This window comes from Amphibalanus amphitrite, unplaced genomic scaffold, assembly GCF_019059575.1.
Source record: "Amphibalanus amphitrite isolate SeventyFive unplaced genomic scaffold, NRLGWU_Aamphi_draft 000144F_arrow, whole genome shotgun sequence".
In the NCBI taxonomy this organism is placed as follows: domain Eukaryota; kingdom Metazoa; phylum Arthropoda; class Thecostraca; order Balanomorpha; family Balanidae; genus Amphibalanus; species Amphibalanus amphitrite.
In genome coordinates, this window is record NW_024881639.1 from 535,097 (window position 1) to 550,382 (window position 15,286).

At 46.2% G+C, this 15,286-nt stretch overlaps 2 protein-coding genes and 1 long non-coding RNA gene across 4 annotated transcripts in view; 1 reads left to right on the forward strand and 2 right to left on the reverse strand.

Moving 5' to 3' along the window:
* Positions 1-684, reverse strand: part of LOC122382646 — a 63,317-nt gene extending 62,633 nt beyond the window's left edge. For both annotated transcript variants that reach the window (XM_043368255.1, XM_043368254.1), the window contains exon 1: positions 422-684. In XM_043368255.1, the coding sequence (XP_043224190.1) occupies positions 422-432 (11 nt within the window). In that variant the 5' untranslated portion in view covers positions 433-684. The remainder of the gene's footprint in view (positions 1-421) is intronic.
* A 2,067-nt stretch (positions 685-2,751) lies between these two features.
* LOC122382649 (mediator of RNA polymerase II transcription subunit 28-like) overlaps positions 2,752-15,286 on the forward strand; it is a 32,255-nt gene continuing 19,720 nt past the window's right edge. Inside the window, exon 1 of the mRNA XM_043368274.1 lies at positions 2,752-2,806. The gene's annotated coding sequence lies outside the window, so the exon portion shown is untranslated. The remainder of the gene's footprint in view (positions 2,807-15,286) is intronic.
* On the reverse strand, positions 5,904-13,668 carry LOC122382650. Its single transcript, XR_006256716.1, has 3 exons — positions 13,069-13,668; positions 11,969-12,101; positions 5,904-6,576 (listed from the first exon to the last, which is right to left on the reverse strand). It is a non-coding gene; the product is annotated as an uncharacterized LOC122382650 (long non-coding RNA).

A 15,286-nucleotide genomic window follows, 5' to 3' on the forward strand; every position in this document is an offset into this window, starting at 1 on the left:
TCGTACGATTGCAGATAAAATATACCTATGCCTACAGACGCCTTACAGTATACGACTATAGACAGCACTTGCGCCCTCAGACGTGGTACGGGCCTGCAGACGAAAGTAAGACGCCTGCATAGCTCCGGCTCTTAGCGCGTGCCGAATAAGCCGATCACGACACTGCGCTGTGAGGGCCGAGAGAAGTGCCCACGGTACCCGGCGGATAAACCATCCGAGTTCAATGTCAGCCGGTGCAAATGAAAGTAGTCGATGTTTGGCAACGCAGGCACACGTCTGATCACAGAGCCAGGGGAAGAATACAAATTTAGATGCAGTATTGCATCATCTGTAACGACCAAACTTTGATAGAGAACAAAAGTGGCAATACAAACATTGGCTTATCGCTCACGAACCACTGCTCCGTCACGATTCAACTTACCGCTCCGCCATCCCAGCTGCGTTTCTAGTGGCGACGTGCGCCACTGCGATCAGGAGTCTCGCGCTAGATCGGTCTCGCGTGTCTGCCACACTGTCCTCCGTCACGACACTGCCCGCTCGCTCTGCGCTGCGTGCGGCCCGACTGTCCGACGGCGAATGACTCGGCGGCGACTGGCGGCTACCACTGGAGAGTCTCGGCAGCCTCGCTTTCACCGGGCCGGCCTGGGTGGCGAGGCGAGCGACCCCCGGCGGCTGTCCCGGAGTCATCTGCCGGGCCGCAGCCGGCGCGGTTCGACCGGCCGCCGACAGGGGCGCCCCGGGCACCCAGCCGCCGTGGTAACATTACACCTGCGGACTGCTCCTGTGGTCGGGTTTCTTTTCTCGGGTACTGACCGAGGAGCAGTGTCGCCTGTCGGCACTCCATTTCGCTCGTAAACGGACTCTGTTTGGTGAAATGGTGACATATCATGGCAGTGTGATTAATTGCGCCGTTCCTCATATTTATATGTATCGGTATCTACCCGTTTTCCCACTGACACTACCATACGCTGCCGAGAGGGCTGCATCTGCCAATGCGTGCCGCCAGGACGGGTATACGCTACTGTACCTACACGTTAACTCAGTGGCAGATATGGGCTGGCGGACATGCCGACCGCTCTCCCCAGTCTGTTACTGCCCCCCCCCCCCCCCCCCCTCCTCAGCTGGGTGGATGTCTATCCCCGCCCTTGCCCCCTCCCCCCCCCCCCCCCCCAGGCTGGCGAGCCGTCCGTCGTCCGTCCGGGCTGGTGGCCGGGCCGGGCGTGGGTCGGGGCACTGCACTGCAGTGCCCGCCCTTTTCATCGCTCTCACTGTGCGCGGGCCATGGGGCTCCCTTCTCCTTGGAGATCATCGACCACACTCACATAGCTGAGGCCCGTGAAACGAGCTCGTTGGGGCTTCAACTTCCGTAGAGCTTTTCTGACATGGGCGAATGCAGGTCATTCGTGTCAATTAGCGATGCCTCATTTGGCAGTCAGTACGACGCTCTGCCTTTTCTTTTCCCGGTTCTTCATCCGTCTAGCTGTGATATTCGAAACGCATTTCTCTGCATCAACAATTAGGTGCAGCAATAAACCGTTCTTGACGATGCCAGATATTTGACAAGATGCAAGGTGCAATATGCACCTTTACTGTCCGGGGACAGCTTTATTACAACGCCATCGGCCATCCTAAATGCATAACTCGGGTACCAATAAGAGTCGGTTTGGACGAATACGCAACGTAATTGTCTTATGGTTTATTTGTTTTTGTTTTGTTGGGCTAGGCTCTTTAACGTCTGTCAAAACAGCCTCAGATTCAGATTCACTTTCAGAATCACATTCGGACCCCCTTAGATTTTCATAAAAACTGGTCCATGGGTACAGTTTTGGACGCTGATTCCAATGGTGAAGTCTGTTTTTCGCCACATATTATACTTTGGCCCCTAGAGGCATTCAAAGTTTTTTTGGGGCGAAGGGGGACCCCCTTAGATTTTCAAAAAAACTGGTCCATGGGTACAGTTTTGGACGCTGATTCCAACGGTGAAGTCTGTTTTTCGCCACATATTATACTTTGGCCCCTAGAGGCATTCAAAGTTTTTTTGGGGAAGGGGGACCCCCTTAGATTTTCATAAAAACTGGTCCATGTGTACAGTTTTGGACGCTGATTCCAATGGTGAAGTCTGTTTTTCGCCACATATTATACTTTGGCCCCTAGAGACATTCAAAGTTTTTTGGGGCGAAGGGGGACCCCCTTAGATTTTCATAAAAACTGGTCCATGGGTACAGTTTTGGACGCTGATTCCAATGGTGAAGTTTGTTTTTCGCCACATATTATACTTTGGCCCCTAGAGGCATTCAAAGTTTTTTTGGGGCGAAGGGGGACCCCCTTAGATTTTCATAAAAACTGGTCCATATGTACAGTTTTGGACGCTGATTCCAACGAAGAAGTCTGTTTTTCGCCACATATTATACTTTGGCCCCTAGAGGCAACAGATTCAGTGGCGGATCTACGTTGGGGCAAAATGGGCAATTGCCCCCCCTAAACGGAAAACCTCTGGGCAAACATATCTTTTTGCCCCCCCCTAAAAAACTACAACTTGAATACTAAAAATATGGTGTTTGAAAAGAAAATGTGAAATAAATGGAGGACTAGAAGGTTGTCATATTCGTGATATTAAGTTGTGAGCTGATAAAAAGTCCTCCGCCCCATGAATGTCAGTCCATCATCCATCAGCAGTGCTACTACTGCTACTGCTACCAAAAAAAAAAAAAAAAAATAACGCGATTTATTGAAACCTTGAACCAAGTAAACAAACCGTCAACAGCAGACCGCCAGACGCCAGTGGGGTCAGGGGTCACCACAACTGGTGAGCGGTTGGACAGTGGTGGGTTTGCATGGGTATATAAGAAGTGTTTGCATAATATTTTATTGCTAGATAGCATGGGTGTAGGTCGTAGGAGCTGAAAAAATATTGGTGGGTCTAAATATCCATTAGTACCTAGCATTTCCACTGAACGATATGGTTGAGCTACTGCCGCTGTGTCACTCAGTGATGGCCAGAAAGAACGGTGTACTGCGTGCCTTTGAGAACAAGTGCGAGATAGGTTTCTGAGAGGAATAACGTAAAGAAGATTACCAATCGCGGCTTTTTCATGAGCCATACCGTTATCTAAAGGCCGTGTTACACTGCCGAATTTTGGCCACGACCCTGTCGCCGAATCACGTCGTGTAGGAAATCGGCGAACAGTTTACCGACAGAGGCGAACAGTTCGCCGACAGAGCCCGATTTGCAGAAAACGGGTGGGGGGCCCCCCTAATCGTGCGCGGGTCGAAGCTGATCCATGATTCGGCGAACATCGCGAATGAATGGCGAATCTGTTGCGAATAGTCGGCGATACCTTGGCAACAAGTCGACGCACGCAGCGACATGTCGGCGGCGACTCGGCGACTGTTTGGCGATCATGTTCGTTTATTATAAATTCGGCGAACGGCCACGAAATTTTCATTTTTCATGAAATATTCGTGGCGGTCGTGACGAACCGTAAAAGTCGCGCGGTGGACACCGACTGGTCTGCGAAATGCCAAGACCGTGGAAGAAAGATCCCGAATCGGTCCGCGACATAGGATGACTTGCATATTCGTGCACACTCGTGTACCAAAATTCGGCAGTGTAAAGGCCGTGTAACGGGGACAAACACAGAAGGGCTCAGTCAGAGCTTTTGGTTTGCGAGGTGTTCGAGAAGCTCAGTATGTTGTGGGAACTTAACGCTGTTCAGTGTGATTCCGTTGGCTGTTGCGCTGTGGTCCTATGTAGTCTGTAGAAGCATCGTTTATCTCCTCTCGAAAGTAACACTTATTGTATAATTTTGCTAGCTCGCGAAGTTTAGTCCCAAAGTTAAGGAATGTTCATTGTAATTGCATCAATAAATGCAGGACCGAAAACAAATGCGCTGTTCGTCTATTTCTTGTTGGGATTCTTAATCGACTGATCTCATTTTCTATTACCGGAAACAACTGTTAATACGTTTAACTACGTGGCAACCCTGACTGCGTATAGTATCGCAGGTACGTACGCTGATGTGGCCTTTGGTCGTACTCGTGGGCATTTACACATGAACCTGCTGCTGCCACCCTTATCGGTCTCCGGATACAGAAGCCCTTGAGAACCGGCGCGGGCGGACCTTTCGGACGAGGTCTTGCCGAGGTGATGCGGGAGGTAGAGGACGGACCGTCCATAGCGCCGGTGAGCTATTCTCTAACTATCTCCCGGAGTCAGGGTGGCTGCAATTTTTTTTTGCGCTGCCCTGGCTTGGCCGGACTAACAAAAATGTAAAAAATAAAAAAAATAGTAATTCCCGAAATCCGAGGAGAAAAATAGGGGTAGCTCGTTTTTTTTTTGTTCCTAAGACTGCACTGAAAGAAAAGTACACCCAAAATTGGAATAATTTTACGGTGCCTAAATCTCCAACCCTAAGTGATCATTCTACTCCCCCGTGTAAACTGCTTTAACATGGGCGATTAGCGACTATTTTTACCACCGGGTGTTGTCAAATAACTCCCATGAGCTTAAAAATACACCCACTCTGGAGTAAAAGTACGGTGCCTAAAAGTCCAACCCTAAGGAATTATTTTACACCCCCGGTGTAGGGGAGTAAAGGCGAATAAAGCATGCGATTTACGAGAGTAATATTGCACTCCCAGTGTAATAATATCAAATCGCATTTCACCCCCTGCTTCTGAGTGTAAAAAAAAGTAAATAGCATAAATACACCAGAGTAAAAAAAAGTTGAAGGAGTAAAAATAAATCACATTATAATTCACGTTGAAACAAAAACTCAAAAAGATAATTCTATGACTGAAAAGGCTTGGAGTAAAATTACCCCGAGTTAAATATACGCTACTGTTTCAGTTTACCCTCTGGTGTATTTCTATGTCTAGGCTGCAATGTAATGGTATATCGTCTGCTTATACATACTTTGAACCAAAATTCATGATGAAGTCAAACGGATGGCATGCGATGACCATTTCGGATAGTATCGTGTAACCATGAGATGTCAGATACGCTATGGGCAGGATACGCATTGTGAACGCGCGGTACGAGGGATCCGAAATTATGTACAATAAATAAAACAGTGATGTCTGCCAGTCGGTGCAATAAAACGTGACTGCTAATAATGCAAATAGTAATTAAGAAATATCATGTTTAACACATATCATGTATTGATCATAGTTCAATCACAGTACAATCACTGGCTTCGATCTCGATGAGTTTGATTACGTTATATCACAGACACTTTGATCACAAACAAACCACCCAATCACTTTGTTCTATATGTACATGGGGTTGCGCAGTGCGCACGTAAAATACCCGATTTGAAACTTGAATTGGCTAAGGGATAGTTAGCCCAGTTAGCTTCCAGCATAGTTAGCCAAATTGAATATTTTCATACAATGTGATACACGTTTGGGAAGACATTCTTCCAAGTTTTAGATAAATCCATTCACGTTCAGCTCAGTTGTGCTGTGCACCTCGACGTGACTCCTATCGTTTTTCAGTACTTTCTCGAGGCGCTCGCGGTACGCCAGCGCTGCTTTCTAGCGCATCTCGACGGTGATCTCTGCGAAGGCGGCTCTGAGCCGACCGTGTAACTTCGGAATGTTCGCCGTCTGCGTCAAGTATGCATACGACTTCACAGACCCCCACATGAAAAAATTCACGCGCGGGGTGAGGTTGGGCTTCGCCCAAACTGCCCTGGCCACCGCACTCGCCCAATTTGCCCTGGCCACTGCGCTAGCCCGACCTCACCCCGCGTGTGATTTTTTCATGTGGGGGTTTGTGAAGTCGTAGGCATACTTGACGCAGACAGCGAACATTCCGGAGTTACACGGTCGGCTCAGAGCCGCCTTCGCAGAGATCACCGTCGAGATGCGCTAGAAAGCAGCGCTGGCGTACCGCGAGCGCCTCGAGAAAGTACTGAAAAACGATAGTGGTCACGTTAAGGTGCACAACTCAGCTGAGCGTGAATGCATTTGTCTAAAACTTGGATGAATATCATCCCAAACGTGTATCTACGTATGTACATTGTGTGAAAATATCATCAAATTTGGTTAATAATCATGGAAGGTATTAAAGTTTCAATTCGGGGGTTTTCCGTGCGCCACCCTGTACTTTGTACTCTTGGCGCTTAAACATGAAAAACTTTGAAACATGAAACGCACGCAGACCACGCAGTATACAGTATACACTCTTCGTCTGTGGGTCTGTGCTAGATCTGAGCTGCCGACATGACAAGAGTGGCGTACCGCAATTGCCAGTACTCTCGCACGCGCATCTTGCACTCTACTCAGCCAGGGAGCACACTATCTTCTACGATGCTTTACTTAGTGAAATAGATGTTTAGGGCCTTCTTGTAGAGCACCTCGAAGAGGCACTTGCATGGTCAACAGAACGGAAGATAAAACACGGCATGAGTTGCAAGGATTGTGGCAACTTCACCGACCTTCGACTGTGGCAGCTCGAACTCGCTCTCTGAACGTTGAGGCGGGACGACTGAACACTCACGGAGCTCTGCTCGTTCTTCAGATCGTCCAGCGTCGCCCCGCGCCCGTAGGCGGGTAGCGCCACCAGTTCGTCACCTGTGAAGAGGAAAATAAATTAACAATGATTTCCCGACACAGCGGAGCCAGGAGAATAAACATTATTGTATGGTTACTCCCGTTGAAGCCTCAGCCCTTCGGGACCCGTCAGGAGCGCGGCTCGCTGCCCTTCCGTGGTGCAACTGAGTGAGATATAAATTGTCTGCATGTATTCACCGGTTCAGGATGCAATACGTAACATTACTTTTACTATTGAGTAAAGATACATCTCAGATATTTGTATACGGATAGAATCAAAATGATAAATCACATAAAGTTTTAATTATAATTACGCATCTTCAAGTCATGAATGAACATAGTGTACTAATTTCGCCGGGACCAGAGAAAGGCCACAATGCCAACGCTGGTAACTTGTCTGTAAAGAGGGACATAAAGTAACCAATGACCCCGCATTCCGCAACCACCGTTGACCGTTCCCCCATGTGCGTTATACGTAGGTAGGATGAGAAAGTAGGGGAGAGTGGGGCACATTCGTGCAAAAAATAGATAAATCCATATATCTTTTCTTTGGTTAGTGCAATGGCAAAATTGTTGATTATAGTATGGAAAGGAACTATTGCATGATATTTTTCCTCTTTAAAAGTTATCCTCTAAAATTATTGCTTCTATTAGAAAAAAATGACTTTTAGCTGAACGTTTGCACGAAACTGCCCCACCTATGGGGCACATTCGTGCAAGGGATGGGGCACTTCCGTGCATCCTGCAAGTGCAAAGTTCGAGAAATTACCGGGCATTACCAGAAATTTACCAAAGGAAATTGGCAGGGGGTCATTTCACTTGATTCCTTTCGACAAGAATGCATTGCACAACATATGTAGACAGAATGGGGTGGCCAACAAGAATGTGCCGGCCTCCGTGACCTCGCCAAGTTCGCGTGAACTACTCGTCACGACGTCGCAAGCAGCCGAGACTGAGTCAGGCGAGCGTCATTATAGTGAAACCTATTACAGATAAAGTCATAAATCGCAAAAACTAAAAAAATATGCACGAATGTGCCCCCAGGCAGTGCGTACACTAACCTGCCCCACAACGTTATTTGTAATATATTTCAAAACTTCTTGTTGAAAAAATGACACTTTTTCAACAAACAAGTTTGCAGCAGTTCCGTGAATAGAGTGAGCTTCTTCGCCCCCAATTTTGAAAAGCTGAACCCATTTCCGAGTCTGGATCACGAAAATGGATGATATGAGAAAAGTTTGGAAAGCTCACGAACATTACAAATTTTCCAGTTCCAGTTTGGTAAATTTTGACATTTTTCGATATGAAGGACGAGTGCGTTCGATCTATTGTGGTTCCGGACATCGCGTTTGTGTTCCTTCAATCGTGTGTCGAGTCACATTTTTCGATATGAAGGACGAGTGCGTTCGATCTATTGTGGTTCCGGACATCGCGTTTGTGTTCCTTCAGTCGTGTGTCGAGTCACAAACGCGATGTTCGGAACCACAATAGATCGAACGCACTCGTCCTTCATATCGAAAAATGTCAAAATTTACCAAACTGGAATAGTGCTCATGTCATTGAAAAAGGCATGTCAAAATCGGTGAGAAAAGCTCTGGAAGCAGCTCACATCTGTTTCCAAGATACAGTGAACGAAAAACCTGGATTCTTCACCTGGGCAAAAGCGGCTGCAATGTTGGCACTAGGAAAAAAATCTTAAACGATTTCTAAACGAAAGGTGATTGGCGAACTTTGAAAGACTCTGAGAAAAGGCGAGCGAATTAAACGTTCCGACATTGACATTGTGACCTGTAGGTACATTCATTATATAATTTAATTTTCAGCATATCAAAAGAACGCGACAAGAACAATAGCGTGATGAATGCCGTTCTCGGTTGAATCAAAGAATGCATTTCGAAACCTGTGCCCGATGTGTCGACTTCAAACGATTTATACCGATTGTTTTTGATACTGTGTTTTTAATTTAACCCTCGCCCGCACATGCCATTTTCCCATCCTAGAACGCACATGGGGGGTGGTTGCCACCCCCCGCGCCATTTCGTTCCTGTTGGAGATAGAGCTTAGCGGTAAAGACCAAAAAGATTCTTTGGGAAGAGACGAATCCAACGATACCCAGTTTTACCTTCTCAGGTCAGTCATTGACCTTCCAGGTCAGGTCAAACTAAAAAATGTTGCTGTTTTGGGTCACCGTTGGATATCAAGTGCGCTGCTTATCAAATGCCGATGACGATGGTGTTTTCTGGTGCCAAGCCAGCTAAAACCTCTTTGTCACACTACCCGACCAGAATTTTGCTGCTGAGGTCATTTCAGGTCAAGTTAGGTCAAGGTCAATTATATGTGTTTGTATGTCTGTGTGTGTCTGTGTGTATACTGATGTGTGCACCGATTGTTTTTGGGTCCATATTACACAAAATCATGATCTGAGAAGCTTTTACCAAAAATGCAGTCAAAAAAATTCACAAAAAGTAAATTCCGCTTGCCTAAAACGCAATTATCTTAGCCCGCGCCCCGTAGGGGGGGGGGCCGAAACGGCCCCCCCCTGTCCTTTTCGGTCGATATCTCCTAAACGGCTGGAGATATCGCCACCAAACTTTCAGGACCCCTCCGGGCATCAATTTTACACATTGTGACCAAAAATTTTTCCAGAGGCTATGATAGGTTGGCCACAAATGACGTCAGAGTGACGTCATGTTCTGTCATTTTCGACCGAAAAAAGACCTTCGCGAGAAGACCTGTCAGGACTACAGCTTTGAAGATACAGAAAAATGATCAAGACATAAAAGGTGTAGAATTGACAGGGCTACAAAACTGCTATCTCGAATTTTTGAAATTTTTGAGTTTTGACCCCCAAAAATCAAAAAAGCATTTTTTTGGATATATTCGCCGAAAATCCAAAAAGTTTTTTGAGTTTCGAAAAAGCCGGAATATATGTGATAGTGCCTACCGTCTTCTATCTACATACCAAATTTCAGATCGATACCTCGTTTTTTGGCCAAGTTATAGCGAAAAAACTGTTCAAAAATGATGACGTCAAATTTTCAAACTCAATTTTTGGCAATTCTAGAACTCGTAGAGCAAAACGAAGACCACCATTAGACTCCCCGTGACGAGCTGCATCGAATCGATACCCATTTTATGCAAAAAATATCAACTTTGAAATTTGACCTAATTTGACCTGACCTTGACCTGACCTTCACAAAAACGTGACCTAGGCTGGCCCCAAAGGCTGCCTAACCCACATAATCGCATTTGTCATGTAAAATGGACCATAAAACATGCATCACACGACACATTCATATTGTGACCCCCGTGACCTGACCTCGCTGTGACCTGACCTGGTATCAGTGACCTCAGATAGCAAAGTATGTGTTTGACGAACAATGTACCATCGATGGTTTTCAATAAATTACCAATTTACTCGCTTTCACAGCACATTTCTTGAATTGCCTGTGAACGGTGAAAATCTGACCTTTGACCTGACCTGTGACGTCATCGGTTTGACCTAGGTCAATGAAATTTGGTCACAAGGTAGTTCCCGGGTGGGGCTATCGAAGGCCGTTTGAATTTTGAAAATCGGCCGGTAACTTTCCGAGATCTTAGGGGGGGGCCGATACGGCCCCCCCCCCCTACGGGTGGTAGGGTCCGCCGGTAGCCCTACGGGGCGCGGGTTAAATGACCTAGGTTGACCTTGACCCTGACCTTGACCCCTGTACATCGTCGAACAACATGTTCCATGATAGGTGGGAGGTAATACTGGCAAAAAAGGCCGAAATCAGGGTGTCAAAAGCTCACAAGGCCCATGGCAAACGCAAGATGTTGAGAATTAGCCATTTGGGTCATGACATGACCTGAAAAACAAGGTCATATCTCCGAAACCAAAAGTCACAGAAACTTCAAATTTTCAGTGGACATCAAGAAAGGATAGAGGAGCAGCCATACGAAAAATCAGCCCTCTACCTTTAAAAATGTTGAGTGCAGAGCAGAAAGACTACCTGGGGGGGGGGGGGTGGCAACCACCCCCCCCCCCCCATGTGCGGGCGAGGGTTAATTAATCACTAGTATCCACTGACGAAGGCACCCTGTGGCCGAAACGTCTGGTTTTAGGAATTTGACTTGTGTTGCCATCGATCGTGAATAAAACTCAATGATTATTTACAATAGACCTTATAGCTGTGGCTACCAGAAATCAAAGCCCACAGTTGTATAAACAGTCAACAGATATTCGTCGGTCCTCGGACATTCTGAGAAAAATCATCGATCAGATTGGCGCATGCCTTGCGGTCCGAGGAGCTATCAGCACAGATTACAAATTGGACGGGGGGGGGGGGGCGCGTAGATTGGCCTGCTACATCTGAAAATGTAAAAAAAAAAATAGCGCCCTCTCACGATCACAATACCATAACCCGCGCACCGACGGGGGTCTGCGCCAACTTCGTACCGACGGGGGGGGGGGGCGGATGACTGCCCCCCCCCCCCCTGAGATCTCGAGAACGAAGCAAGATAGCGACAAGAGGTAAGCGGCAAGGGATACGCACGGACAAGGTCTACAATTTTTACTAAGGTCATTTTCAGGTCAGGTCAAAGATGACGTCACAGGGGTCAAAAAAGTCAAAATAGCGGCGCTAGGTATAGAGAGAGTTTTTCTCGAATAACTTTCGAACTAGTCAATATAGGAACAAACTAAGGGCAGCATCGTGATCCTCTCGTCAATCCGCATCGAATGATATATATGTTGACCTCAAAAGGTCAAGGTCAAAGGTTGACCTCAGGTCACGTGATCTCGAGGTCATCATGCATATCATTCGATGCGCCTTGACGAGCTGAGCACAATGAGACCATCCGCGCGGCTGTATCTTGTTCCTGTACGGAGTTATTGTCAAAAAACCGCTGGTGACCTTTGATGACGTCACATGACCTTACAGCTGCCCAACTGCAAAACAGACCTCAAGGTAGTGAAGGTTGATCGTATATGAGGTCATGTATGGTTTATGGGGCCATTCCGACCCGTTTTAGTGGTAAAAACAGGGAGTTGATTTTTCCCCCATTGACTAATAATGGGGAGGTCGAGAAATTGACCTGACCTTAGGTCATCGATATCAAAATTATGAGATAAAAAAATTGTAGCTACTAATGACCTTATAACATCCTGCGACTTTCAAAGGCCTCCGACATCTACTGTAGCTCTGGCACGGTGACAAAATTGCAAAAAAGTGACTTGAGGCTGGGTCATTCAAAGTGACCTGGTGACCTGACCTTAAAAAAAGTTAGGAGGTTCAAACTTGCACACCATGTGTAAAATTGATGAGAGAATAGTCGTACCAAATTTCGCGTTCCCGCTATTTGCGAAAAACCTCAGGGGGGGGGGGCAGAATCCGCCCCCCGTCGGTGCGCGTGATAAGTGATCGAAACTCACCGTCGGTGATTGGCGTATCAGGGAGGACGTTGGCCGCATACTGCTCACACACTTGCTGGATGTTCGTAACTTTTTCCTTTAGCTCTTCTGGCTCCTCACGAGTCCCCATAATCAGGGTCAGATCGTGCCACAACTGAAATGGAAGGAAAACAAATATTAGGCAAATATAGAGCGTGCAATCACCAGTAGCGTCGCTAAAATGGGATCTTATAGGAGCCGGGAAACTCTGGTGTCGCATCGAACGAGCTCAGGTGACCACCTGCTGAGCATGATTTTAACTTAATTCCTGTGTGGCTGGCTCCTACCTACAAAAGGCCTCCGATCTAGAGGGCATCATCTCTTTTGAGGAGTCAGAGGGCCGAGGGGCCCTAGTGGTCACTGGTCAGACACAGATACCATCGGCTATTCACAGGAGGCCCCAGGTGGTAAGAAAGACCCCAGCTGTCAGCGAAAAATAGAAGGAAAACTATTTATATCACATTTTTTGGCTGTAAATTGATAATGGTCAGTCTGACCAGCAAGTCACTTTCACTGTGACCAAAAATGGGTTAAAGGGACTATCCCACCTTCTAAAATGTTGTTAAAACCAGTTAAATTGTGCCCGACTTTATAGATTGGATGACCAGGAACACGGTTCTGGCATTTATTTTTCATTAAACATCTTAGGCTTCCCATATTCCAAACACAAACTTTCAAATATGTGACGTCACAGCCCAAAATTACCTCCTTCCCCAGGCCACATTACTGTCATAAATCTGATTCTTTTTACTCTGTAGGCACCACAACAAAGTTCAGACCAAGTTTTAAGCGATTTTTCAACGAACAAACCCATTTAAATCAGAATGACTAAACGAGGTGACGTCACACTAACGGTCGCTCTATGTTGAAGATAGGGCCTTGTACAAGCCCATTTTCAAATGAAGGGAACGAATTTCTTCAACACCAAGAGGCCGCGGGGGTTGCAACCTTAGATACCTAGATAGTGGTTTCTGAACCTCGCCGCAAACTTGGCTATCTCAACTCAAACCCCATGTTAAAGGTGGAATAGTCCCTTTAATATAAGGCAATATCCTGGCCAAAAGATACATTTTAAGTCTTACCTTTGTTGTTCACTGCTTGCCGCGGTCTTGGTCGTCCAGTAGACACTGCACGCTTCACCTGCACGCCACCCCACGCTTCACCATGTATCCATCCAGTTCAAAGTTTCGACACAAACGGTAAAATGGCGGTACAAAATGGCGGTATAAATTGGCCACGTGGAACACCATAGTAAAATAACGCCCCGAGCTGTAAAAATACAACACTGAAGACTGAAATAACCATGTAGCATAAAACCACACCTAAAAATCCCTCGCTTATCAAGTCCACAGTGTAAATTTACTCCATTTAGGTTTTGCGATAATCAGCTGAACCACGCAAGTGTAAATTTATGCTACCAACTAGCCATTTATTATCCGCATGGGATTAAAAATGCACTTGGGTAATAATTTTACTACCAATAAGCTGAGGTGTAAAAAACATAAGAACTTGAAATTACACCATAGTTGCAAGAAAACCCTAAAGTACTGGATGGATTACACCTAAGTTGAGTAAAAAATGCACCTAGTCATCTTTTAACTCTGAATTTTCGGCTAAGGGTGGTACAAATAGTCTGGAAAGTGGTGTTAAGTGGTTACAAATATCACCCAAAAATACCACCAAGGTGTACTTTTCTTTCAGTGTGCACTGAAAACAAGTTGAAAGAACGTAATGCAAAAACATCTTAAAATATTCCACACTTAGGTTTTTTGGGTATTAGGGTAAACTGGCTTAGAGGCGAAGCAGAACGTCTGGTTCATGAAGAACACACACAGTGTTTCACATAGACCGAAGACACGTGCTGCTTCTTCGCGTGCAGTCTTAGCGGCCCCAGGGGGCTTCAACTCGACCAACACCGGTTCTTCTTGGTTCTCCCTATAGTCACGTGATATTACGTCACACAAAGCGCGCGAAAGATAAACCCTTTAAAGGTTTTACAGGAACTAGCATCGGGTTTAAGAAGAATGGGTTGTGGCTTAATCAGTGTAATGGCTTTCATCAAGACCACGTCCGCGGTACCACGTTCTAGCGTCCACCGGAAGCGATCGCCATTTTTCGATCGCGTTGGATCCAAGTTGGATCACGCTTTGTGCAGTGCCGAGCGGCTGGTGCAAGATTGGGTGAATGGCAAGTAATCGAATATTAAAGAACTGAAATAAGGTTAATTTTTGGCTTGTCAAGTGTTGTGTATTATTTACATTACTTGTGATTGACAATGATAAGCAATATCACAACGCTCTCCAAATGCATGGATGAATGCATTGGATGAAGAAAATTCATATGCAAGACCAATCAATGCAGTAAGTATTTATATGTTGTATAAATGCCCCATAGCTTAAATTATGCATGTGGTATTTAGACAAATCTTCCAAATGAACACAAATCAGGAATAGAATCAGCTTGCCATTTTGGGGTCAACTGATTTAGGTATAAATTTGGCTGATTTTAATAAACATATGTTCTTGCTGATAAGTGCAATATTATATCTAGCTGCACTTTATATGTTAAGTGCATTATTTTATTTTTGGAGTAGGCTCATGGTCTCTGAAGTCAATCTAAGTTTCTTTACTCCCTGTCTGTTGAATAACGCATCCGCCCGACTCTTCATTCTAGGGGACGAGGCCATCTCCGCTCTGATTGAGGCCCTGGAGTCTGAGGAGAGCGTCCTGGCGCGCGGAGACGTCGACATCGTCGAAAACGCTGGCTTGAAGCTGGTGGTGGCCAAGGAGAAACTGTATGTGATTTGGGAGAATGCGATATCGCCACCCGGCTGCTGACATGGGCGATACCGCATATTGTGTTTGGGAAAACATCCATTTTTCTAAAGCTAAAAATGTGTTCATATTTGTACAGAAAGCAACCCTGAGCGTGAAGGAATCAACCTGAATAATTAACCATGCCCGAAAGGCTCTGGAGTTCTTTGGCTTGGATGTGTAAGGCAAGTGACACGGCCGAGGGGAAAGCGTTCTTGCAGGCTGATTGCGGGCTGATCGCAGGCTGAATGCGGGCTGGTTGCGGGCTGATCGCATGGGCTGGTTGCGGGCTGGTTGCTCCTGACTGGAGACTTGCAGGCTGATTGCTCAGAGTAAAGAGGAAGGATAATACATTTTAAGGTGTATCAAATACTGTGTTTGCGCAGCAGATGTGACGGCGCAGGTCGATAGCCATGCAATTGCATGGGAGGTTTAATAGACGAATGAACGGGGATTTTGCGGTATTGCAATAGAACTGAAAGGGTTC